This window comes from Anabrus simplex, chromosome 8, assembly GCF_040414725.1.
Source record: "Anabrus simplex isolate iqAnaSimp1 chromosome 8, ASM4041472v1, whole genome shotgun sequence".
Taxonomy (NCBI): Eukaryota; Metazoa; Arthropoda; class Insecta; order Orthoptera; family Tettigoniidae; genus Anabrus; species Anabrus simplex.
The window spans coordinates 145355124-145382478 of NC_090272.1; the positions used below are offsets into that span (position 1 = coordinate 145355124).

A 27355-nucleotide genomic window follows, 5' to 3' on the forward strand; every position below is an offset into this window, starting at 1 on the left:
TTAAAAAGTCACTGAGGTACAGGAATCTTGTCCTACAACAGTGCTTATTCCATGCTTAGTAAAGGTATCAAAACGAGACTAGCATATATATCAGCACATGCAAACATCACCGGATTGAGCAGGGATAAAACCCATCAACTTGGGCTCAGAAGGCCAGTCCTACCATCTGAACCACTCAGCCCATCATGGAAGTGACTAGAAAGGACTTTTGTGAAATGGTTCAAGAAAAGACTAAATCAACAGAAATGTTAGAAAGATTACAGAGCTAGAGCTGCTGCTTCTTGTAGCCGTTTGAATAGGTAGTAGTTCGGTTTAGTTTTAGTTTGCTTTTCTTATATGGCGGGGCTCAGGCTATGAAGCCTGCTATTATGCCAAACACAGTTTTATAGAATAATGTACATAAAATCATTTGTTACACATATTTCTAAAAATCACTAAAATTAATTAACCTCTATAATATTGTATCCTTATTGATAATTAAGAACTAAATATTACTTTTTTTTTTTTACTTTCTACAGATTTGAGTACCACATTAAACATTTCATTTTAAATAGCCTTGGATTGATTATGCCTCTAATTTCAGCTGGGATTGAGTTCCAGGAACGTATGGTAGCAGGTATGAATTAGTTGTTGTATGAGTTACTGTGATGAATGAGAGGGACGTAATCAATTTCATCCAGAAAATCTGCTCTTTATTGTCCTCTTCCTACTTTTCTTCCCCTTTCCCTTCAAGCAGCAGAATACACCATGATGAATAGCATAGAAGGCGACTATCCCTTCATGCACTACAATTTCTGACTGGTTAGTAAGATCTTCAGAGGAAGAATAATTCTAGAAGAACGAAGACAGACAAGACAACCAGTAGCAGTAGTCACAGAGGAGAAAATTTGCCTGTGTAAAAGTCATTATGAAGAATGATTCCTACATGATTTGCAAGGAGACAAAAGTAACCAGGTGATAGATCATCACTTTGAAACAATGGTTAATGAAAGAAAGGATTTTTTGAAATTTTCTGGTTACTTTTGTAGCTTATAAATGTGGTGGTGATAGTGATTGTTTTAAGAGGACGTACAACTGGGCAACCATAATCTATTAACACTAATCAGAGGGAAAATATGGAAGGGGTCTGACACTTTGAAAAATGAAGGTATCCACCAAAGAAAGACAAGAGCCATGAAGGGCGTGAAAATTAAAGACTACCTAAGCCTCGCAACCTAACACCATCAGGGTCTGAAATGAACAAGTGTTGATCAAGGGAGGGCGGATAGGATAGATGAAAGTTAGGAGCCTGGCACAATTAGGCCTAAGTGGATGCCAAGACATGGCTAAAGGCCCCATGGTCACTAACCCACGCTCCCAAGTTAAGAGCCCCTGGGACCCCTTTTAGTCACCTCTTATGACATGCAAGGAATACTGTGGATGTATTCTACCACCCCAATCCACAGGGGCCTATATCACCTAAGAGAAAAACAAAAGATAATAAGGAAGAACTCCACTGTTTCAGTCATTAGAGCTTATGACGTGTCAAGGACATGTCACAGGCGTTGGAAGTTGGATAAATCAGCAAGACCTAAAATCGATGAGGCAGTAAGTGACCTGGATCTTCCCAAATGACAATCCCCTTATCAGGATCAAGCAATATCAGTGCATGGATCAGAAGATGGTTGCTAGCTTTTTCTATCATGAATACTTCACTTCAGGAACAAAAAACCTTTTCAATGGTGAAGTCTATTATGTAGCAATGAAGAAATAGTCACCAAAGAAAGACAAGAGCCATGAAGGGCGTGAAAATTAAAGACTACCTAAGCCTCGCAACCTAACACCATCAGGGTCTGAAATGAACAAGTGTTGATCAAGGGAGGGCCTTATGAGCAATTAACAGAGAGAAGATCAAATTCTATACTATAAAGAATTCTGCCTCATCATGACAATGCTTCAGTGTACATGTTCATAAAAGCAACAAAATTTCTCCATGAGGAAGAAGTGCAGCCGATGAACCATCTACTGAACAGCATTTCCCAAAGAAACATGGCATGTGTGCTGCCATGATTTTCTTCACGAAATACAACTGTGTGTCAAGTGTTGTGGAAGACTAATCAAAAAGAATAAAAACAGTAAATTACAACTTTTCACAGAACAGAACTTTAAAAATTGAGTAGTCATACAATTATTGTTTAAGGTTAAATTTCACTGAGCGCCCTCAAAATAAAATTGTCTAACACAACTCTATTCAACAACACAATGAAAACCGACTACACTCCCCCTACATTCACAAACTAACATTCTTAAAATTTATTGTTTTAAGAGAAAGTACATCTGGGCAACCATCCTCTTTTAACACTAAACAGAAGAAAGGAAGAGGTCCAGCACTTCCAAAATAAAGGTATTGAAAAAAAAAATACATACACACATACATTAACATTATACACTGTTATGCTTTTCAGCGTTCAGTCTGCAAGCCTCTGTGAATTTACATATGTCGCCACAATCCACTATTTGCAACTAGTTCTATAACTCTTATCTTTAAATCGATAGAAACAGAGTCTAATCATCGTCTTGGTCTCCCTCTACATTTCTTACCCTCTATAACAGAGTCCATTATTCTCCTAGGTAACCTATCCTCCTCCATTCACTTTACATGACCCCACCACCAAAGCCGGTTTATGCGTACAGCTTCATCCATTGAGTTCATTCCTAACTTAGACTATCTCCTCATTCCGAGTACCCTCCTGCCATTGTTCCCACCTGTTTGTACCAGCAATCATTCTCGCTACTTTCATGCCTGTTACTTCTAACTTATAAGATATCCTGAGTCTACCCAGCTTTCGCTCCCATAAAGTAAAGTTGGTCTGAAAACAGACCAATGTAAATTTCGTCCAGGAGCTGACTTCCTTCTTACAGAACACTGTTGACCGCAACTGCGAGCTCACTGCATTAGCTTTACTACATCTTGATTCAATCTCACTTGCTATATTACCATCCTGGGAGAACACACACCCTGAATACTTGAAATTATCGACCTGTTCTAGTTTTGTATCACCAATCTGACATTCAATTCTGTTGAATTTCTTACCTACTGACATCAATTCAGTCTTCGATAGGCTAATTTCATACCATACACATTGCACCTATTTTCAGGTTCCAAGATATTGGACTACAGGCTTTCGACACAATCTGGCATTGACAAAGTTGACAGCATAGGCCAGACTGCTTACTAAATTTCCACCTAACTGAATCCCTCCCTGCCATTTTATATCTTTCAGCAGATGATCCATGTAAACTACGAACAGCAAAGGGATAAGATTACAGCCTTGTCTAAGCCCTAAGTACCCTGAACCAAGAACTCATTCTACCATCAATTCTCACTGAAGCCCAATTGTCAACATAAATGTCTTTGATTGATTTTAATAACCTACAGTTAATTCCATAGTCCCCCAGTATGGCGAACATCTTGTCCCTCGGTACCCTGTCATATGCTTTCTCTAGATCTACGAAACATAAACACAACTGTCTATTCCTCTCGTAGCATTTTTCAACTGCCTGATGCATACTGAAAATCTGATCCTGACAGCCCCTCTGTGATATGAAACCACACTGGTTTTCATCCAACTTCCTCTCAACCACTGGTCACACCCTCCCTTGCAAGATGCCAGTGAATACTTTGCCTGGTATACAAATCAATCAATCAGATACATCTATAGTTGTTGCAATCCTTCCTGTTCCCTTGCTTATAGATAGGTGCAAAAAAAAAAAAGACGATGGCCACAAAGGGCATGAAAATGAAAGACTCCCTAGGCCTCTCAAATATAATACCATCAGGGTCAGAAAAAAACAAGAGCTGACCAAGGGAGGTTGGATAGGATAAAAGAAAGTAAGGAGCCTGGCACAAGTAAGTGGAAGCAATGCCAGGATTCAACTGAAGGCTCCCTTGTCGCCAACCTACGCTCCGAGTTACAAGCACCCTTCCTCTACTTCTCTTACCCTGTGTCACAAATTAAGGGCTAAGAGAGATAAGGACTTGGGGTTTATTTTAAAACTCATTTTTACATAGGGCAACGTTTTATTGGAAAAGCTTCACTCATCATTATGGGATAGGTGTATGATATTTGCAACTAGTTATATCAAAGAAATTGAATGCAATCATATATCTGAAAAAATGCTGTGGCTAGAAACAACACTGAATGACACCTCCAATGGACAGTCTTTTTTACAAGGATGAGAGTGTGTTGTTACTAATCATTCAAAACACATTCATATTACTTTAACACTGGCAATTGTTAGGCAACAGATTATCAGTCTGGAGGTAATGAATAAATAAGCCCATTTTCTTAAAATATATTCGCTAGGGTAGGGACGTGCAACACCATCATCCAGCGGGCAACCACTATAATCAGCCTCCTGAGAATTAGAGGGTCAACCATAAACTTCAACTGACAAGAGGAAATCCTCGCTGGGTGCCAGCCACCTAGCGCTAACAAACAGAACGGTTTCTTCTTGATTTGGAAATCTAATGTAGACACTTCTGCATTTGTTCTTACAACTAAGATCCCCCACCCACAAACATGAGCTCACGAACTACACAAACACAATCCACTTGACCTCAAAAATTGTACATCACTGATTTGGATTTAATCATTATTATACTACTGAGAAAATGAACGCTGCACTGCATGTGACCGTCTGCAGATTTAAATGTACACTCTTTGGGAGATCCCTACCAGCAATTCAGCCAGCCAGACAGCCAGTAGAGTCACCCACTAAACCAAAATAAATGAGACCTCCTTCCTGTCACAAATTAAGGACTAAGGGAGATAAGGACTTGAGGTTTATTTTTAAAATAAATTGCATATCTGAAGACCATTTGCTTCACTTTGATTTCCCATGCAAACTCAATACCAAAGACACCGGCCAGCAATTGACTTTCTGTGCCTGCACATAAAAATATTTGAACATGGCGGAAAAGAAAGACGCATACTACACTTTCTGGTCATTCAAATTTAAAATCAAATGTATCTAAGTCAAGCTGAAATGTTTCTTTACGAGCAGTGAAAAAAATTATGAACATAATGAATATAAAATAGGAGTTATGACATGATAAGTTCCATGCAATAAGGATTTTGCATTTGGCATAACTTTCCAATACCGTATATGAACATTTTCACACTGAATTATTTTTTAACAATTCTTTTGTTAACGGCATCAAACGTGAATTGAAATGCGGCCGATATTCACTCATTTTAATCAATAACATTTAGATTTACAGACACTTGGCGAACTTGCAGCATTACAGAAGAACAGCACCAACTGAAAAACGTGGGAGAAGGAAACAGACGAATTATCCCAACACTGCTGTAATGCATTTTAATGTCAGAATGCTCTATAGTACCATTTACTTTACCAAAATTGCAAAGTCGTCCCTTATAAATATGTGCCCAAAATAATGTAATATTATTGATAATGTCATGCGTTTAATTTATAATCCCAATTTCTCGATGATAGATGAATTTGTATAGTCAACCCTCAATATACGCATTCTCACTTGACACGTTTTTGCTATAACGCAATTTAAAATATATATACATAATTATACATAAGGCTGCAGATTCACAAGTATCGTGGATGCTGATGAGAACAGTGTTTTGTTTCTATCACCGAATACAACATCCCTGATTCAATCCATGGACCAGGGTGTTATTGCAACCTTTTAAGAGCTACTATCTCCGCAGAACATTCACGCAACTAGTTGATGAAACAGATGGAGACGAAACTAGTATCACACAATTTTGGAAGAACTTCACCAAAAAGAACGCAACTGAAAAAATTGGATACACAAGGACAGAGGTTAAAGAATCTTGTATGATTAGGATTTGGTCTCATAGTACTAATTATTTTGATTTTGATCCCGAATAAGAAACTTAACAGTTCAACACATGCAGTCGTTGACTGGATTTGAGGACGTAGACTAGGTAAACATGAACGACCTCCTCCAGTCCCACTCAGGAAAACTCATCATTGAAGACCTTCTCGAATTGGAAAAATAAATGAATGGTGAAGTGGAAGAGCATCAAATTTGTGAACCCATTAAACAGCTTACAAAACAAATGGCTGACTTTTTAAAACACATTCATAATGCTATCAAAATTATCGAAGAGAAGGGCTCTAACGAGGATATAAATGCCAAAGTTGCCAGAGAGATTCAGAACCCTGTAGCTTGCTACAAAGAACTCGAGAGGGAGAACAAAAATGCTAGCCGCCAGCTGAGTCTCAACCACTTCATCAAAAAGAGTAACAATACTCAATTTGCTGTCCCAGAACCTTCAAGAGAACTGGGCGAGTAGGGCAAACTCCTATGTGAAAATACAAGTGAACATCAAAGTGAATTAACGTGGAACTGAAATCGACAGTGCTTACTCCAAGGTAGCCCATCTCGGGAGTGAGGATTCGCCAACGTACGTCTGATCGCTGGACTGACGAGAGAACGAAAGACCATGAAATCCTGCCTCGTTCACTTAAAAGGGAAGTCTGGCCGTGGTGTGATTACAGAGTGACCAATCAGAGCACAGGAGCTTGCCTATCGCCTCCCAGATCCACCAATCATAACCCTTTATCCAGTCGCGATGTTTTCACTATGTTCCAGAACACAGACAGACACTAATTGCGAACTTTCCATTCCAGAATTAGTAAGGACATACTTCTAGAATTGACAGGGGACAACACCCCCTGTTTCAAAAGTCCTACCAAATATCACAGAACAGTCTAGTGGTTACTTAAGTAGATAAGGGAAATACAATTAAAATATACTACAATAATCTTTTACACCATACAGGTTAGGTAGCTAAATGGAATATGAATAAAATATTCTACCACCACATTCCACATCATACAGTAAACACCCCTTAAAAAAGATTTACAAATAAAATATTCTACAACAACATTCCACATCATATAGTAAACATTCCTTAACCCTGACAGTAACACGTCTATAAATATCGCTTTAGTTACACCACACATTTCGAAGACGTGTCACTCAAAGCCTATTATTTAAAGTTACATTAAAGTTACCAGATGGAATGAACAAGGAATAGAGGTGGTGGAGGGGATAACTCTCCCCTCGTTAAGAGGAATAGATGGCATTCATTCGCACAACACGTCAGAAAAACGTATGGTGTTACTGTCAGGGTTAAAGAAAAAGCTTTGAAAAAGCCTTTGATGAGATAGTATCGTTCTCAAATGCAATTTTATTTGACAGAAATAAATATCACACAAGAACACGTTCACTTCTTTTGTATATTTATCTCACTACAGTTATTTTCTTGGAAAATTTATGTATCATGGCACATTTTTCTGACGATTTTGTACATCTTTTAGATTTGTCTACCTCCAATATTGCTCTGCCACAGACTCCATCTCTACCAAATTTTAACGTCCCTAATTTTGGAGATACTTCTAAGTTAGAAATGACCGATTCACTCCATATTTATGAACAGTTAGAGCTTCCTGTTAAACAATGAAGTCCTGTATCTAATGAAACAGAAGCATTTCCTAAAATACATGCTATGCAACCTGACCCTGGATATCAATCTCAACCTGACATTTCTTTAGGTCTTCCAAACATAACCTTACACCATTCTCTTAACTTTCATTCACATAATAAAACAAGCTCTTCTTCAAGTTCCACAGTTAACTGCCACTGATCCTAGAAGTTTAACCTTATGGTTATTTTCTGCTCGTAAATTTTTGCAAACTCACTTAGCTCCATTTCCTCAACTTCTTCCCTTATTGCACTCCAAGATTTCTACATATTTAGGCAAATTTTGGTTAGAGAACATGCACCATTTTCAATTCTGGGAAGATTTGCGAGATTCCCCTCATAGACACTTCCTACCCTATGAAATCCGCTACAGTTTGGGTCTGGAATTTTTTCGTAGGCATCAGTGTCCTTATGAATCTACTTACGATTATCTCGATAATAATTGCTTTTACAGAAATATTGGCAACTGCCAATCATCCATCTCAACTAATTTCTATTGTACAATTTTATGCCTCTCCTTCCTTCCGCAAATTAATTATAATTAACCCCTTTGCCCCGCCTACCTCTATTGCACATTTGTACAACATTGCCCAAGCTGAGGCTCTAAATTCTTACTGTAATACCTCCTATTATTCCACTGTTCCCCCACCGTCCTTGCCTATTCCTCAACCCCCTTACCCTAGACATCAAATACTCAGTTGCCTCCCCAGGGAAAGCAATATTCTAACCGTAGGCAACCTCTTACGTATTTTCGGTGTGGAGGACAAGGACATACTTCTACATCTTGTTCCACTCCTCATTTCGGGAAATGGGTCTCGACCTCACTAATCGGCAGTAAGCGTATCTCGGGTCCTAATCTTTTGAAATATCACCATGTTATTCCCCACACCTCCTCTATTATCTTATTATTGCAGAATGTTCCCACTGTCAGTCTACTAGATACTGGAGCCAACATATCATTGATAAGTTACACCTTTTTTCAACAGTTAAATAAATTTTACCCAGAACTTGACGTTCCTTCTTCCATGGCTCGTTGTGCTTCTGCTTCCAACTAACCTCTAAATTTACTGGGCATTGTGGAACGTAATCTAATAATTTAACCTCGCTTGGCCCTATCGATTCATATTGTTAAAGATTTTCCATTCTCCGTCATTTTGGGATACGACTTCTTTTCTCACACAGGCTTAATTTTTGATATTGTTAACTTATCGATATCCTTTCATTTCAACGGTACCATTAAGATCCCTTTAGTGAACCACATTCATTACCCATGCTCTAACATTTCTTATTTCAATAATTGCTTTTTGTATTCTACTACTGAAAGTGAACATCTTAATCAGCTAGTAATACAATCTGAGGACGTTATATCCCCTACTTTGGGGACTGCTCATAACTATGAGGCTCATATCGACCTTTACGACTACATTCCCGTTCGTTCAGTACCGTATCAATTGAGTCCTCCGCGTATGACACGACTTAACCAGATAATCAACAAAATTTCAGCTGAAGGTACCATTGTTCCCTCTTCTTCTAATTATGCCTCCCCTGCATTTTTAGTGGACAAACCCGATGGTTCTTCACGCTTGGTCGTGGATTACAGAAAACTCAATAATAAGATAGTATACGACGCTTACCCTATCCCAAACTTTCCTACAGCCTTTCAATATTTTTCTATTTCTAAATATTTCTCCATTTTTGACCTAAATTCTGCTTTTCATCAAATTCCCCTTGATCTTGCCAGTCAAAGATCAACTTTGTAACTCCTAATGGGTTGTTTGAATTCACTAAACTCCCCTTCATCTTAAATTTACGTTCTCAAATTATGCAAAGATTAGTAGATTCATTATTTTCGGACATTAAATACAAGTTCATTTACCCATGTATTGACGATCTGCTCATATTTAGCCCAGATTTTTCTACCCATATACAACACTTGACTGAAGTATTGTCACGATTAAGGGCAGCTAATCTTACTGTCGATCCTGCAAAAATATTTCTGGCACGTCCTTCCATTAAATTTCTTGGACACATTTTGGCCAGCCAAGGTATCTCCGTTGACCCTAAGCGTGTCACTGCCATAAATCGTATTCCTCCCCCCAGGAATATTAGACAGCTTCGTACCTTTCTTGGCATGACTGCATTTTATAATAAGTTTATTCCCTCTTATTCCCAAATCACTGAACCGCTCAATTATTTAAAACGTAAAGGGATAAAATTTCAGTAGTCGGAACCACAGCAATATGCTTTTGATCACTTAAAATCACACCTTGTACAAGCTCCTATTTTACAATTTCCAGATTTTACACTATCTTTTGAAGTTCACACTGACGTTTCAAACATCGCCATCGGAGGTGCTCTCCATCAAGTTAAGAATGGTAATATTTTACCCATAACCTTTTTCAGTCACCTTCTCTCTCCTACTGAGCGACAATATTCCACTTATGAGCGTGAAACCCTAGCTTTAATTTTTACTCTAGAACATTTTGCTCATTTTTTAGAGCATAAAGAGTTTGTAATTAAGACCGATAATCAAGCTCTTACCTGGCTGTTAAACCATGCCCCCAAAATTGGACGTACCAGTCGCTGGCTATTGCACCTTTCCAGATTTAAATTTTCATTACGGTTTGTTGCTGGTAGTGATAATCCCGTTGCTGATGCTCTTTCTCGCCTTTTTGACTCGCCCACAGATTTTCACCCTCATGATCTTCATACTGATCTCCTTGTTTCTGATTCCAATCTTTCTGCATTTTGTATTAATACCATATCTTCTTTGACTCAATTCCCTACTTCATTTGAATCTTGTCTTTCTTATCAAGCCACTGATCCTTATTGCCAACAATTAAGTAATTCTATTTCTGCCCCTCAATACTAAGGTGCTTTTCACATCCTTAAAGGTTTAATTGTCTTTAAAACAAATCCTCGATCTATTCCCAAGGTGGTTTTACCCAAAGCCCTACATGCCATGATCTTGCATTATTACCATTCTTCCCCTGTAGGTGGACATTTTCGCATGGCCAAAACCTATTCACATATTGTGACCGTATCGGTCATGCACATATATATTTATTTATTATTTTAGGCAGTGAAAAACTTTTGTTAAGCTCCCTTGTACATATTACAGAAAGTTGCATTAGGTTGCACATGCTTACACAACACTTCTAACTTGGTAAACATGACTCCGTCATAACTGAAGGAATCCCCAGATAGAGAGTGAGTGATGAAAAATGACGAGGAAAGAAAATCAATACTAATACCTCCACCCGCAAAAAAATGGCCGAAACGCGGCGATGCCAACTTGCAAGCTTTATTTGTATGGTATGATTTTGAGATATGCATAACAATTAGTATGGGAAACCTGGGGATGTCATATGTTTTCATAATAGACCTCTGCCAAAATTGGAGTTGTTTATAAAATGTTAACCTGTGGAAAAATACGCGATCATCGGATTATATAACAACTATAGCGTCACCATGCTCACTATGTACGCAGAACCCTCACAGGGGATTCTGTAGGGGCATCATTTTGATAATAAATTTTAAAGAAACGGCCGATTGATAAAAGTTCTGCACATAACAGGAGTACTTAAGAATCTGAGTCACACATTTGAGCGCATATGATGTCATACAACAAGTAGAGCCATTAATTTTAAAAAAGTGGTGGGGAATGACCGCTGTCTATTGTGTGTGTAGGGGTAAGGTGATAAAAGAGATGGCCGTGATGACACAACACCCACTTGATGCGAAAGATTCAAGGCATACCCACGGTTCGCTGGTGTTCTGACCTTACCTGTATTTGAGAGTGAAAATATACATTTTGCATCTTCGAAACTATTATTATTTTGTACAAATGATAGTATTGAAAGTGTTTAAGTAATGTGACTGCAAGAACTGTGTTACAGTTTTTTTTGGTTTTTTTTTTGTTTTAAGATTGTGTTTGAGTGACGCAACATATTTCAACATCATTAAAGTTGTTATAATGCGGAAGAGGACCCCGGGATTATGAACGTGCTCAGCAGGAATAGCAGTGGATTCGAACCTGAGACCCACGTCAGCGCTATGAGAGGCTAAACAACGATAAGGGCCTTTTCCTAGGCCCGAGCCACGGATTTCACGACATGATGATAAGTACAAAAATATAAAATTTTATCTAAATAAATGCACGGTTATATAATATGTAGATCACATAAATTAGGTTAGAAATGTAAATTGAATGTATTCTTGAATTAGAGAGAGAACTTGTGAGTGGTCTTCATATCGTTTATATTCTTCTAGATAGAATTGAAAGTCTATTACATGGGCTAAAATTTCGCGCATGGAAAATATATCTAATGTAATGCATGTACGTGATTTAATGGAAAAATATTAGTTAGTCCGAGAGTGCTTAGATTAGGTGGGAAAATGTAGATTTGTATTTGTATTGATCCCAAACCATGATATGTATATTTTATTTACGGGATATTCAAGCTTATTTTGGTAATGCATGGTGACAGTGTCTCCAAAATGTACTATCGGCTTATACCATGAAGATAGGAAGGCACTCTTATTTTCATGTAATTTGCATGATAATAATATGTAGATGGCTGTATTAATTATATGTGATATAGATGTTGACTCCCAATGGGAACATGAAATATTTGTCCTGAATGAGTAAATTTATAATACCAATATAATGGTCCGTTATTGGACATTATAAATTTTCCAGCTAACTCATTCTTGGTTGCCTGCGTTTCGCCCTCATGTGCTAAGTTGGGCAACCAAGAATGAGTTAGCTGGAAAATTTATAATGTCCAATAACGGACCATTATATTGGTATTGTATTAATTATATGCGTAACTTGTGACAAGCCTGGACAACGAACAAACGCCCTCCCATTGAGATAAGTGTTTTCCTTTAATGTCAAATATTTCCCTTTCTGTATATGAGAATAACATATAGATATGTTTAAATCCATATTTGATTTTTTTTGTCTGAGTTCAAACTGTAGGAAAACATACGCTGAGATATTTTCTGTAGTCAGATGGATGTGAACCCGGTCATTCCAACTCTATGGATGTGAAATTGAGAAGACGAATAGTGGCTTGAAATTAAATTAAAGAATTGTAATAGGGCAGTGAATTAATAAGCCAGTGGAGCTTTGGAATATATGAGGATATCAGCTGAAATGAAATTATTTACCACGATGTATTCTAAGGGAGACGATTTGGTCTCGCCTTGAGCTGTTGACAAGAAATGTCCTGTCACGCCCGGCCATTACTTGGTGTGGCTGGACGTTGTAGGATTTATGATTTAGAGGGGAGTGAATGAGCACGTCCCTTTGAAAAGGGTCACTGCCAAGTGTATTGTTCAAGCCTGTCCACTAAGACTGAATGCAGGGAAGTTCGCATAAAACCGATTATATTTTAAAGGATTCTTTTAACTCTTTCATGTTTATTTCTATAAAGAAATTAAATAACTGGAACGCCAGTATTATTGTTGATTTGTTGACATTATGAATAACTGAGAAAGGGAGTTTTTATAGACCCGTTTGTCAATGTCATCCTGGTGATCATTGGTTGAAATCCAAGGCAGACCTTGGAGTTTTCTTTGTCACACAATATTTCTTTTACGTTATACAGCCAGTTGCATGTATATATTGTTTATAGTTTGTTAAAATATGCGGACATTTTTTTAAATATGATCGTTGAGTTTAATTTTTTTTTGTTGAATTCCAAAACGAGTTCTGTCTCGTTACTTTTGTCATTGGATTCATTGTGGTTTGATTTCTGGACTCGACATCAGTCAAATGTTACTTCAATTATTATGATTTTTATCTACTATAACTCATTCCACGTTAAGAAAACAGTATTGCTCTTACGACCTACAAGAAGTGAACACACCCCCTCTGAGACACCCATAATTTCTCGTGATTAAGGAATAGTATACTGTACTTTGTAATGTATTATGAAAGACAGATAATAAGGATGAGGCATTTTTGCACGTGAATTATTAAAATAACTATACATCATTTTATTTTCCATAAATATGTTCGGAGGGAGGAAGCACAATTGCAGGAACAGCCATCGCTTCGTTGCCTTCCTTCATTTTCGTTCTTCTGTGTTTTTCCGGTACAAGCCGCGAGTAGCCCCTCACTGTGTGAACCGCCGGCAGCTCACTTCTGTAGTGAAGTAATCTACAGTATTTATTTGTTGCGTGTGTATTTTTAGGCTTTAAATCAGTACATACTTGTCTTGTGTTGAGTGAGAGTTGGTTGTATATAGCATAGTATTTATGTGTGTTCTATTACTCTTGTACTGTACAGAAGTTGTTACTGAAGATGTTGGTGTTGTGGTGTGCAGCGATACGTCATGGCATAAATTGTACTGTTAAACAAAATTACTGTGTGTTTTATTTGTGCTTGGTTTTGTTACATAGCTGTTCTTTCTTAAGTGCATTTTAATTTTATCACTTTTTACGACCGCACTTATTTTTACTATTGTTTTTTTTAGCGCTACGACAGCACATTAGTACCCCGCGTTGCTTGGGGAAATGTATTAAATGCAATGAAACACAACCCTCAACCCTTGATCGCATAAAATATATTATTTTCCTATTTTCTGCTCCAATTTGCCTTACACCTCAATGCTGAGGTTTTTTGTGTGCCGTAGTTTACCTCTGATCTCGTACAAACCAAAAATAGGCCCTGTAAAACCCCCATCCCCTTTAATTCATAAAAGTAATTTGCAGTTTGGTTTCTTCCGATTTTTATCTTGAACTTGAATAAATTACTGAATTTTGCAAATGATGTACCGCCGTTTTTCCGTGATTGTGTTGAGTAGAGATGTTCGATGTGGCAACCCTGTTGTCATAAGAGCAATACTGTTTTCTCAACATGGAATGAACTATAGTATTCACTTATTCTTTTGTTTACTTAATTTGTAGTATAATTAATTAGTTAGGCGACCATTCCAAGTTATCTTCAATTTTTCTTGTTGTATAGATAATTGTTTCTTCTAATAATGAAGAAAGTCTGTAATGATAACTGTCGCATTTACAAGGATATTTCTGATTTTAAATAAATAAATATATATGTGTTATACCAATTTTAATGTAATACTTATCGTCATGTCAAAAAGGGAATGGAGAAATCAACTTCGATATTTCAAAATTTTGTATTTAGTCCATCGGTCAATGTATATTCTATTTTGATTATATTATAATTGAAAAAAAAAGAAAACCTACAACCTGTTTCCAGTCATTGACCGGGTCAGGGATGGAATGAATGAAGCAGATATAGGCTAGTAGTACGATGGGGTCGCCACTCCCAAAGTGATTTATTAATGACTGATAGATGCTATGAAATGAGAATGGAGAGAGTTGCTGGAATGAAAGATGACAGGGAAAACCGGAGTACCCGGAGAAAAACCTGTCCCGCCTCCGCTTTGTCCAGCACAAATCTCACATGGAGCGACCGGGATTTGAACCACGGTATCCAGCGGTGAGAGGCCGACGCGCTGCCGTCTGAACCACGGAGGCTCCTTATATTATAATTATTCAGGGTTAATTTCAATTAATTATGATTTATCAAGGATTAATAAATAGGTAATTAAACTTTTGTTTGCCTGTCATTTTTGCCAGAAAACATTGCATCCTAAATTTCCTTCCGTTCATTTATGCCTTTAAGCTAGTTATGTGTTATATTTTGATCTTTTGTCGCGAACTCACCGTGGCCCTGGGAGGCCGTTGGTTTGATTCTATGGAACGGAGGAGTGCAGTTGATCCTTGCACGGTCGAAAGAGCTTTCGCTCACCCATCATATTTTTCGTTATTACCATCTTTAACACTAGCATTTAATTCTTCCCTTAATGAATCCACGCGTTATTCCCCTGCTCTATTATTTTTAGGTCCGGAGTTGAATTCGCCATTATCTTTGAGTTGGAACCTTTCCTTCCTTCTGTCTGATCAACCTTCCCATTCCTCGAAGTCTTTATGGGAGACTGCCCTTCAGAATTTGTATGCAACGCAGAAAATTCACCAGACTTGTTATAATCGTCATCGTGTTCAGTCTAAATATAAAGTCGGTGATTTGGTCTTGTTACAAGCCCACCACCCTCAGAGATCCGCTCCGGACAATATTTCTGCTAAGCTTTCTCTTTCTTGGACAGGGCAATATCGTGTGACCGCTCTCCCAACTCCGGTCAATGCCATTTTGCAATTGGTGTCCTCTCTTTTTGATGTAAGTAACTTAAATTATATGTATCTTAACATGTATTTTCTCTATATCTCAAGCCTCATTTCTCACTGTGCTCACTCCTTTATCCTCTCCTCTCGATTCTGCCTCCCTCTTTCATTCAGCTGTGCCTTTTTTTCTTTATATTTAAGATATCCTTGGGATCATATTAATATCACAATGTTGTAAACATTGATTATGTACTCTTGTTTCCCCCCCCCCCTTTTTTTTTTTTTTTTTTTTTTATTTTTTTTTTTTAGCGCTCCATTATCCCTGCCCACACTCCCCTTTCTTTCTTTTACCCTTTCCTCCTAGAACACACCTGCGATTCTGCAGTATGACTTTTCTGCCTCATTTACTTTCTTCTTCCAGCATGTGTCCATCTTACTTTTCTACCTTTCGACGGACCTCCATGTGCTGCTGTTTCCTGGTTGGCACCACTACTGATCCAGCCCCACACTTTGCATTGGAGCATCTCTTCGTCAAATTTTCAAGATTCTACCTACGCTGGACTTCCACCATTGAAGAATCTGGATCTCATCATCACTGCTACAAAAAAAAGAAAAGTTCTTCGGAACTTTTATTTCGCACATATAGGGATATTGTGCCATCCTACTTTGTGTGCTATATACAGTATACTGACTTTACAGTTTTGGTGAACTTACCCCTTCATCTCTACTCTGCATATGTTTAATCCTCCACTTCCTCCCGCCGATATTCGTCTGGTCACCATGTTTGATGCTTATCTGTTTCCTGCGCTGTCGTCATATGTCACCTGCTCAGCTGTTTGTCACAAGACATTCTCTAGAATGATCTCTCCGCCTATATATTCTTGCCACCGTGCTCATTTCGGCAGGTGGAATTGAGAACTGGGAAAAGAGCACTAGACCTCGTCGAGGCATGAGATTTTCTCTGCCCATCACTTCGTTGCTGCTACCCTGAGGTGAGAGATATGCAGACCTTCTTATTCAAATTTTATTGCTAACCTTTCTTTTCAATGGTCATCTTGGCAGCAGCTGGGGGAGTGATCTGCGCTTTGTGCACAATCAAGACACTTATGCTAAGAACTTACCTTTTTTCGAGTCCTATTGCAACCATAGAACTGGAGGGCCATCTACCATAACCTCTATCTGACGTACACTTCGCGTTGTGTTCTTTGGTATCCTATTTCTCCCTTCCTGACCCTTATCACCTTAGGTTGTACTAGCTTTGTATCTCGTATAAGATTTCCCGTCATATTCACATTTTTATGCGTACTTGTATTATTATGGAACGTGTGATCCTAAGCATGTAATATGATCCCTTGGAACTCATATTATGGAACTTGTTATAATAATCATCGTGCATTCTAAGTACGTGCTATGATCCCTTTGATCAACTTTTTCTCACAAATTTTCTTATAACCTATTTCTTCTAAAAATGTACTTGAAGTTGTTGATAATGTTCTTCCTCTATATCATGTATTTATCGATCAGTGCATTTATTTAGCACATGTTTCGCCTTTGGGTTGCTGTTAGGTTTACTTATTAGGAAAATCCATTATTCATCAAAAAGTTTTAAATATATAAACTTACTTCAAGTTGGTACCCGTGTTAATTATCAGCCACGTTTTGAGAATTCATGTAAATCGTAAATTTACTGATATCTATTTGTACATTACATTCTCACTATACAGTTTTTCAATTTGTAGTCTATTCTTCTTAAATTGTTTATGATTTGTACATTCCATTTTCTCAATCTTGCCAAACATGAATTTATCTCTGTTTCTACTGTATAGTTCTTCTATTTATAAAAAAAAAATATAGTCCTGCCAAATTGTTTTTGCCAGAGTATATAGTCATCTCTCCGCTGGTCCGAAAAGAGAAAAAATAAATATACATGTTATTTTGAAAACCCTATCTTCTTTCACCCTTATGCTTATTGGTCCTGACGGTCCTCTTTCTCTGAACCCCTTTTACTATTCCACTGCGCACTGATATACATTTACTGGGACTTTATTTATTATTAATCTTCGTTTGCGGAGGTGACGTTACAAATTCATTGCACGTCATTAACTATACCCCAAAATAAGACTTAACAGTTGGTAATTGGTTGACATGCTAATGTAGCAGCCTTCTTCTGCTTCTTTGTAGAGGTGTTTTGTTTGAAATGGTGGCTCACTGATGTGTGTGCATAATGTGTATATCATTTTTAAATAAAATAGTGCACGCAATTGACAGCATCGCGTGTGTGCGTCTTTGTAGATACGAGGCAAGCTGGCCCACACCTGTTGTAACCGGTCCTTGATATCTTGGATACTAGCACGGACAAGAAGTTGAAGTCCGAGCTGGTCCCACGCGTTCTACGAGGGACAGATCTGGGGACCTCACTGGCCACAGAAGTACCTTAACACCATGCAGACAGTTCATAGACACAAATGCTGTGTATGGAGAAGCATTGTCCTGTTGAAAAATAGCACCATGATACTGTCACATGAAATGTAACACATGAGAAAGCAGGATGTCTGTGACATACCATTGTCTTTCTAAAACAATGTTTTTTTATTTGATTTTTGTATAACTTGTAACATACTGTTGTGTCGTCAGAGTTCCCTCAATCACTACCAGCCATTACCTGAAGTCATATGCGATGGCTCCCCATACCACGAGGCCAGGAGTAACACTGCTGTGCCTCTCTAAAACATTGGAAGGATGGGACCCTCTCCCCAGCTCACCGCCATATTAGCAGACGATAGTCATCGGGTTTGTACAGAACCACAATTCATCGCTGAACACAATGTGATGCCATTCATCAGCAGGCCACGCTTCGCAGTTACTGCATGACTCCAAATGCAACCGTTTGTGTTGTGGTGTTAACGCCAGCCTATGCATGGGATGGTAATTCCCTAGTCTGGCTGCTGCTAGTCTCCGACCAATGGTGCTGCAAGACACAGAATGTTGCACGGAGTCCGTTACTTGTTGTTGGACAGCAGGCGCAAATGTGAAGGGGATACGATGTGTTTGGTGCACAATACAGCGATCCTCCCCTGTGGTGGTCAGACGTGGTCGACCGCAGCATTGATGAGTATGCCTGCCCTCACATTCTTGAGCAGTCCAAAATCATGCCACTGTCACATTCAAATGCCCCACAAATCTGGATACTGCACAATTCAACCAGCCAGCCAAATGGAGACTCAGAATGAGACCCCCTTCCAAGCTCTGTCAGGTGCTGATAATGCTGTCTCACACGAGTACATGGCATCTCCGTGTCCTACACAGTGATCACTCAACATTTGAAGTTGTTCACGCCCCTTATACACCCTACCATGCCTGGTAACAAAACTAAACATGAAGAACACTAATGCACTCTAACAACGGTTCTACCTATCACAGAGAATTGCATCACTAATCATTTACATACCTGCCGATGGTGTGAACGTGTACAAAGTTACATTGACATAAAAACCATTTCTTCTGGGTGCTACATTTTTTTTTTGTCAGGCAGTGTACACGGAAGCGAAAAGGGTTTGCGAAAAGCACTAGTCGAAGAAATGTTGGGAAACATTCACCCAGGAAGTAAAGAAGGTTGAACTGTGGGGAAAAAATTATCATTTGGAATTAATAAAAAACTGTAGGAACGAAACAGTGAACACAAGATTTGTGAAAAACAAAGATGTAGTAATACTGACAAAACCAGAAAAGATAATGAAGAGATGGAAAAAAAATTTCAGTGAACTGCTGAACGAGAGAAACCAGGCATGTGGAAGTATCCAGGCAGTAGGAATAGAAGAAGTAACAGAGAAGGACACCACTGTTTGCGATAGTTGTTAGCTCGGCTCGGCCTTTTCAGACTGCATACCTGCCAACTTTTAGAAATAAAAAATATGAAGATTTTTTAATTATTTGGACTGTATCGCGATTTCCAATTTCTTTGCAATCATTTAAGAAGAGGCTAGGAAAACAACAGATTGGGAATCTGCCACCTGGGCGACTGCCCTAAATGTAGAACAGGAGTGATTGATTGATTGGCTGATTGATTGATAAAGAATCCTTCAAAACCATAAAGAACAGATGCTGTATATCTGAGCACGAATCCCAGCTCCATGATAATGAGGCTTCTGTCAAAGGTTTATCTGGCTCCAAAGAGGAGGCCCTTCACTTCTCACATCTATCCACTAGTACTGTGGCTGTCACATAAGTGACGAGTGCATGGCCAATAAGCAGCTCTTTTCCCCTCATCCAGAAATGCTCCCTCCTGTGTTTTCTATTCAGAGTGTGAAGTGGGATAGAACAGAAGACATTTCTTCTTGTTGCAGTTAATGGCAACAATATCCACATGTTGAGCTGAACAATTTGGCAAGATGCAATGACCTTTTTCATAGACCTTTCTTTGAGCTTTTTATAGAGCAGTTACAATACAAGAATGTTTTGTTAAGAAGGGAGCCATAATTTTCAGTGTCGACTCAGTTAATGCAATTTTAACCCATTAACTGGGTACTAAGTTCTCCACATGTGTAACCTGCCCTAGGTACATTTTTCCTCCCACTTTGTGAAATTTCCTTTAAAAAATGTGTACACAACTAGTTTAATGTGATACTGATTATGACTATTATACTTCAATAAGGGTTACTAACATTATTTATGTGGTTATGTATCCAGATGATGAGGTTTTTTTTATTGCTATCTGAGTGGTTGAGGCGGAAACAAGATCATCTACGAACGCGTTGAAGTATTCTTTGGCACTATGTACATTACTAAAATTATATTTATCGTATTTAACCCTGTAAAAGCAAATCTTGGTCTTGGGGCACCATTCGCAATTAACTGAGGCGGCTATAACATTCTGAACGTCTTCCTCATCATTTGGTTCATCTGGAACCACTTTACTTTCACTTTCAGGATTACCTTTACTCTTTCTTCTTCAATATATATATCCACTCATCATAATTACTTGATAATGAAAATACCTCATAATTACCCTCTGCTTCTAGAACTGTCAAACTACCAGCACAATCAAGCTGACCTACTGCGTGGGAGCATTGTGCAATGCGCCAAAACGAATTCATTTCAGGGGGCTGTGACAGCTATGCAATACAAAACGCAGCGCTAATTTCATGAAAAATATCTATACAGTGGAACCTCGATTCTCTGTTTTTGGATGGACCACGGAAAAAGAACGTGCAACGGGAAAACGGAAAATCCAGGAACGAATGAACCATCAACAATTTGGCTAAACTCAACAAAAATGAAATATGTGTACTTATAATCTTACAAACGCCCCTAAACCAAACCAAACTACCGCCCCAATGGGCCTACCAAGGGACTGCCCTCAGTCCGAAGGAATGCAGATTACGAGGTGACGCGTGGTCAGTGTAACGAATCCTCTCGGTCCTTACTCCTGGCCCTCTAGACTGGGGTCGCCATATCACCATTAAATATCTCCTCAATTAAAGGTAATCGTAGAATGACTGAACCTGGAACCAGCCCTCATATCCAAGTAAAGATGCCTGACCTGGCCAGTAACCGAACCCAGGCCCTCCGGGTGACAGGCAGGCAGTTAGACCACAGGGCTGGCTTCAAACGTTAATTACAGGTACGTGACTTAAAAAAATCTTGAAACTTTACATTCAGTTTTACCGGGGAAACTTTGTCCGTTTCCTCTAAAAATTTCATCATATTCCTTTAAAAACTTCTTTCAGTTCAGTAACTTTGATCAGCCAAACTCTTCGAAAAAACGAATACCCGTAACGCAAAGCCAAACAACAATCGACCACTAGTAGTTTTGAATTCTCTAATCTAATAAAATAAAGACATTAGATAAAAAAGCGTCCAACATGATGGCAAAATCCTTTTTTGTTAACCTTCCATTGTAATTTGGTCACCGGTATACTGTTCCTAGTCAGTTTATGGAAATCTTGTACCCCGTAAATTAGGCCTACATCGACTTTTGAAAGTTATGTTGAACTCGAGAATATGGTTTCGAAAGTATCACTCCTCAAGTTCTCGAATGCATTATATTTAGTTGTGCCCGTCACTAATCACAATCATATTGGAAAGAGAAAAAATATCATTATCACTTCCGAAATTACGCGACCTTGAGCTCAGTTTGAAAGCGCGCTCGCTGTACGAGTCGGTATGAGTGCGAAATTATGCAAAGTTTTTATATGTAACGTGCGCAAATAAAACGACTGTGGCTTTTATATTTTAACACAAAAACGTGAAATTCCCAGTCTTATATTAGTACGAAACAGTAATAGGCAATCCCAAAACCTCCCATGGCTTTATGTATGCAAGGTGCAATATCTGTTCTGGTCTCAATAACATAATCATATACGATAATTTTCTTTTTTTTTTTTTTAGTTGCTTTACGTCGCATCGACACAGGTCGATGATGGCGACGATGGGACGGGGAAGGGCTAGGAGTGGGAAGAAAGCGGCCGTGGCCTTAATTAAGGTACAGCCCCAGCACTTGCCTGGTGTGAAAATGGGAAACCACGGAAAACCATTTTCAGGGCTGCCGACAGTGGGATTCGAACCTACTATCCCCCGGGTGCAAGCTCACAGCCGCGCGCCTCTACGCGCACGGCTAATTCGCCCGATATACAATAATATTAAAATACTAATTTGTGTTACTTAAGAAGGAGCAGTTTCGATTCCTGCTTGAAAGCCCAGTGACTATACAGTGCCCTGAGGCAAATGCCAAAAACCTGTTCGGCGATACACTTGAAAAAAGTATAAAAATAAACATCTAACCCTGGACATAATGTAGACTTTTGCAATTACAAACATTTGACGAAACTCATTCCATCTTCAAACAGAGCTGTCAAATGCGCTCTGTCTCCCAATTGTCGTGGGCACTGTCTGCTTTATGATTTTGAGGATTCTGTACACAATACTACCCGAATGTGATCCTAAGATGACCCCTTATGCAAGTTCACCGCCGATCGTTTTCCATTACAGTACTTCTTCAAATTTCCGCAATGACGGGACGCCAACACCAAGATCCGTAAGTATGACGTAGCCGTCCTTTCGCGAAACACAGTTTCTTGAAAAACGCGCGATCAAGGATTTAGCGTTGATGGGATTGAAATTTCTTTACGGTTGATCCGGGAAATCGTTTCTTTGAGGAACAGATAATGTCAGATTTTTATGACGTGATTTAATTAGGATGCTTGCGGGACCACGTAATTTGAACGAATAATACGGGAAAACGTAGTTTCCGGGAACGTATAATCGAGGTTCTACTGTAGATATATAAAATGCTAACGTGTATGTTTCACAAAACTAAAGCTCTTAAACCAGAAGGAGTTAAAAGGTGCAGTTTGCACCAAAATCTTCCAAATCATCTCAATGGTACAGGAAAAATATTGCATTTCTTGAAAAGTCAACAGAAGTATATTTATTGAATGTAATTGATCTATACTAATACAACAAAGAGAGAGTGCAAATTTTGTGAGTTTGTGTATAACTAGAGAATAATCTCAGGAACTACTGGAACGATTCTAAATATTATTTTACTAATGTACATATACATTAAGCCCCTTGACGCAAAGAATAAAACTCTAAGCTCTACGGGCCCAAAAACAATTTTTTAAGGCCATAAAACCAACCGTTATGGAGATATTGGCACCACACTAACCCTGCTCTAGAAATCTGATAAAGGAATGAACTGCCGTAACCATGGCAACGTCTGCTCCAAGATTCTACAGCAGAGAGATTATGCATGTACATTTGGCCATAGCTGCCTACCAAAACTGGTACACTTACCATTTGGAAAAAATTACTGTTGCGTAAGACGCTCATAGGACTCCTTTGGGCATGGACGGATAGGGGGTGAAGTATAAAAATAATATAAAATGACCTATATTAAAACAGAATCCATAGATCTTGGGATCGCTGAGGTGAATAGTCACACTCCAGATATAATTTCAGTTGGTACGGCGGTCAGAAGGATGTTCCAGAATAGCTCTCAACCAAACTTGGTACACATGACTTACTATCTGAAACAAAAAATGACTGTGGGGGTAAGAAACCCCTAGCACCCAGATATTAGTCGAATCCATAGTTTTCAAGGTCGCCGAGGGTAACTGTGACAATCTGGATGCCATTTAAGTCATAGTTCAGCCCCAGTCAGAATGTCCAATATGACCAAGATTATGGATGTATGCTCAAACATACGTTTTTCATCAAGTCGTACCAGTTGTACGACCGAGCTTGGCATAGTCTAGCGTGTTGTGTTGAGTGTAATCAGCAGTACAGTATCGTAGTGAGTGCTTCAAAACTTATCCAGATAGGTTAAGACGGGAGGACTTGGGGAGGGGGATATGAAAAATCCGTGGTTCGCCTTATTTTCCGACTTGTGATTGAATGTCTGTGAATATTTGACCAATGCTTGGTTTGGTGTCGTTTGATGTTCTTATGGAAGTAATGACTCGTGTTAGTTTTAACACATAAGGCATGCGTAATACACCAGGGTAGTTATGGTTAAATGGCACTTTATACCAATGATACTACATCAAACATTGTATGCAAAGAAACTTAATAAGTCAGAAATAAATTCACCCTTCATATGGACGTGGGGAGAAAGTGTGGGTGAGAGCAGGGAGGCGGATTTCCACATGCAAGAGTTCTCACACGGTACGCTAGTATAAACTAATACAGTAGACTCCATGGCGACATCATATGCATCACTCCCAAGAGAAATAAGCAAAAAAATTTACAATCGACTTATGCTGTCATACCCACCATAGAAGCCCAGCATGGAAACATCTAAAGATGTCATACCCATTTATGGGGTTAAAGATTTTAAGTCTGCCAAACACTAACTATAACACCTAAAGCACTATATCATACCTGTGAAAAGAGCACACAGACTGAAAAGCTTTCAAGTTGCATATAAGGAAGTACCTTGTGATATCGTAGGTGTTTCTCTGTAACTTTCCCTCTGAACACCAACCCAACACATATCCAAGATTCTCAATGTCACTTTAAATTTTGACATAGAAAATTATACTTGAGAATTAGTAAACTAAGCACAGAGGTAACTTCTGAAGGAAATTAATCATTCTATCTTACCTGTCCTATAAGTTCAGACTGCGGGTATCCAAACATCATATGTGTAAAATGATGATTGCAGCTCTCAATTGTTCCTGACTCGTTCAAAACAACAAGTCCACTCATGTTGGCAAACACCTGCAGATGAGATAACTAGAATTAAAACTATGACATCGGGATTTCATTGAGATTTACTCTGTTTCCCAGAGCCAAACAAACGTAAGCACCAAACAAGTAACTTTGCAGGAGAGCAAGAAAACAACATTTTGATGACATTTCCAGCAATATCTCTAAAATGATTGGTTGGACTTTTATAAAACTTTTGAATGACATGCTTTATGACATTCTTTATCATCTTATTGATTATAGCTTGTTTTACCGTCCAATATTGAGAAGAGAGACAACCATTTGGTACTAAGCAAATTTCATTTTATGCTGCATTTTGCTCTGAGTCCATGGAATGGTATCTATACACACAGCTTTTTATTTTATACACTTGTGAAACATTAAAAGTAGTTAAAACATAAATGTAAATAACAATAACAAAAAGTTAAAATTATAAGTGTACAATTATTATGTATACACCTGGATGGCTTTTGTTCCAGGCAAATACAAAATAGGAACATTCCCATAATTAAGGAAACACCAACAAGTTATTAGCCTGAGCATTAGTCACATAATATTATTGACAAGAACATAATCCTACTTATGTCTGCCTCAATCTTTCAGAATCAGGGTAACCTGGCTCATTATCCCCATTAGGGAGCTGTATGAAGTATGGTCTGTAATCTTCTGCTTTCCATGGCATCATCGTCATGAGATCACGAAACTTAGCGCTGTTGATATGCTTCATCCCAGGCTGCAAGATGGGTAGTTTATTAGGAAGTACAGTAAATTTCCTTTTGCATCTCCTCATATACCCTAGTTTTTTATATTCATCAATGAAATATGCGTAAGCATTCTTCAGTTCTCGTGTCTGCTTAATCTCCTAACGATTCTAGTCTGTTTAGTGCGTGTTTTGTTGATTCTGCAAGTGATAAAAATCATTGTTATCCGTATTGAAGATACTGAATGTAGAATGCTAAAAGGTTTGTTTTGTCATCTATTCAATACATATAAATTTTACAATTTAGGAATTTATTATTGATTCCACTTGAGACATGTTTCGCCCTTCATTGAGGGCATCATCAGTCAAATTATCTCCTCAAGGCAAAAATCAGGTACCTGGTTAGTAGTTGACATGCACAAATTAATACATATTATCAATACACATTACAAAAATTAAGTAAGAGAAACAGTTGTACAATAGTGATGGTTGAACATATAGGTTTATAGAATAAGAAGTCAGCACCAATGCGTAAAATTAATATAGTAGAGTTCGGCAGTGGTGCTCTGGAGAACAGTTGACGCAATCATAGGAAAATATAAAGTTTTAAAAATATTTACATTATAACAATCAAGGGAGAAAGGGGGTAGTGCTCGGCGTCAATGTTTGTAACCAAAAATTAATGTCAATGGTTGGTAACTATACAGTATTTACATTGTTCAATTGAACAGTTGAGAATTTTACAATTTATATACATATTTACACAAGAGCAGCTTGGTGAGCAAGGATATAAAAAAATCTAGTACCAAGTGCGTCCTGTTGTTTTAAAGGTTGGAAGAAGAATGTAGCATTGACATTTCAGAAATTTGCAGAGTGGTTTATCTTAGTTAAAATCACCGGGGGTAGGGAAATATTCCATAGCCAAATGAGGTTTATAGGTATCAAGCTGAAAGTTGTCTGGTTGCAGCACCGAGATCGGTACAGAGACTGGTCAGTGTGGATGGAGACTCATGGGTATTCAGTGCGTTTGAATGGCAACAATGATGACAGTTATTTGTAGGTAATTGCTTATTAGGAATATGTTGCGGGTTGAAACTTTCGCTTATTCTTTTAGTTGACTTCTGTAGCTTCGAATGTTATGTGAAGACATCAGTGCGAGATGCCGGTGAGACTAAATTGATATTATTCCGTGGAAAAAAGTATGACGGACCTCGGGATGAAGTTATTGTTTTTTGTTGCTGGTCTGGTGAAATAGAATAGAGTTGCTTGTGTTGTGAACTGCAGTGGAGAGATTAGAATGTATACAGTAACTGCAGAGTCAGAGCATTGTAGCTGGGATGAGGCATCTTCTCATTCTGACTGCGAAGAGGAGCCGTAGTGGCACGCCATATTCATGCCGATGTGCGCTGGGTTCTGGCGTGTTGTTGAAAGTTTTATTGTATGAAGTGGAAGTTATCTGATGTGTCGCTGAGAGGTAATTGTTGATGAGTATTGGTGGACTATGAAGGAGGCTCAGTCGGTAATACGCACATGCGGTTGGCAATGGCGGCGGGAGGGGTGGAGAGCTTTGGGGGGGAGGGGCATGGGCGGAGTCATGCGCAGAGGTGAGCTGTCAGAATGGAGGAAGGTAGAGTGGAGGGGCGAGCTTGTTGTGTATTGGGAATGCTGGTTGATATAGTGTTGGTTTATAAAAAGAGGGAGGGGGGGATATATGGACTCGAAAGTTACGCGGATAGTATTGATGTCATTTTGTTAATGCG

The 27355-nt window shown here is 38.6% G+C and overlaps 1 protein-coding gene across 1 annotated transcript in view; it reads right to left on the bottom strand.

Moving 5' to 3' along the window:
- Pask (PAS kinase) overlaps positions 1-27355 on the bottom strand; it is a 453665-nt gene that overhangs the window by 251642 nt on the left and 174668 nt on the right. The window contains exon 8 of the mRNA XM_068229079.1: positions 24791-24907. Coding sequence (XP_068085180.1) covers positions 24791-24907 — 117 coding nt within the window. The remainder of the gene's footprint in view (positions 1-24790; positions 24908-27355) is intronic.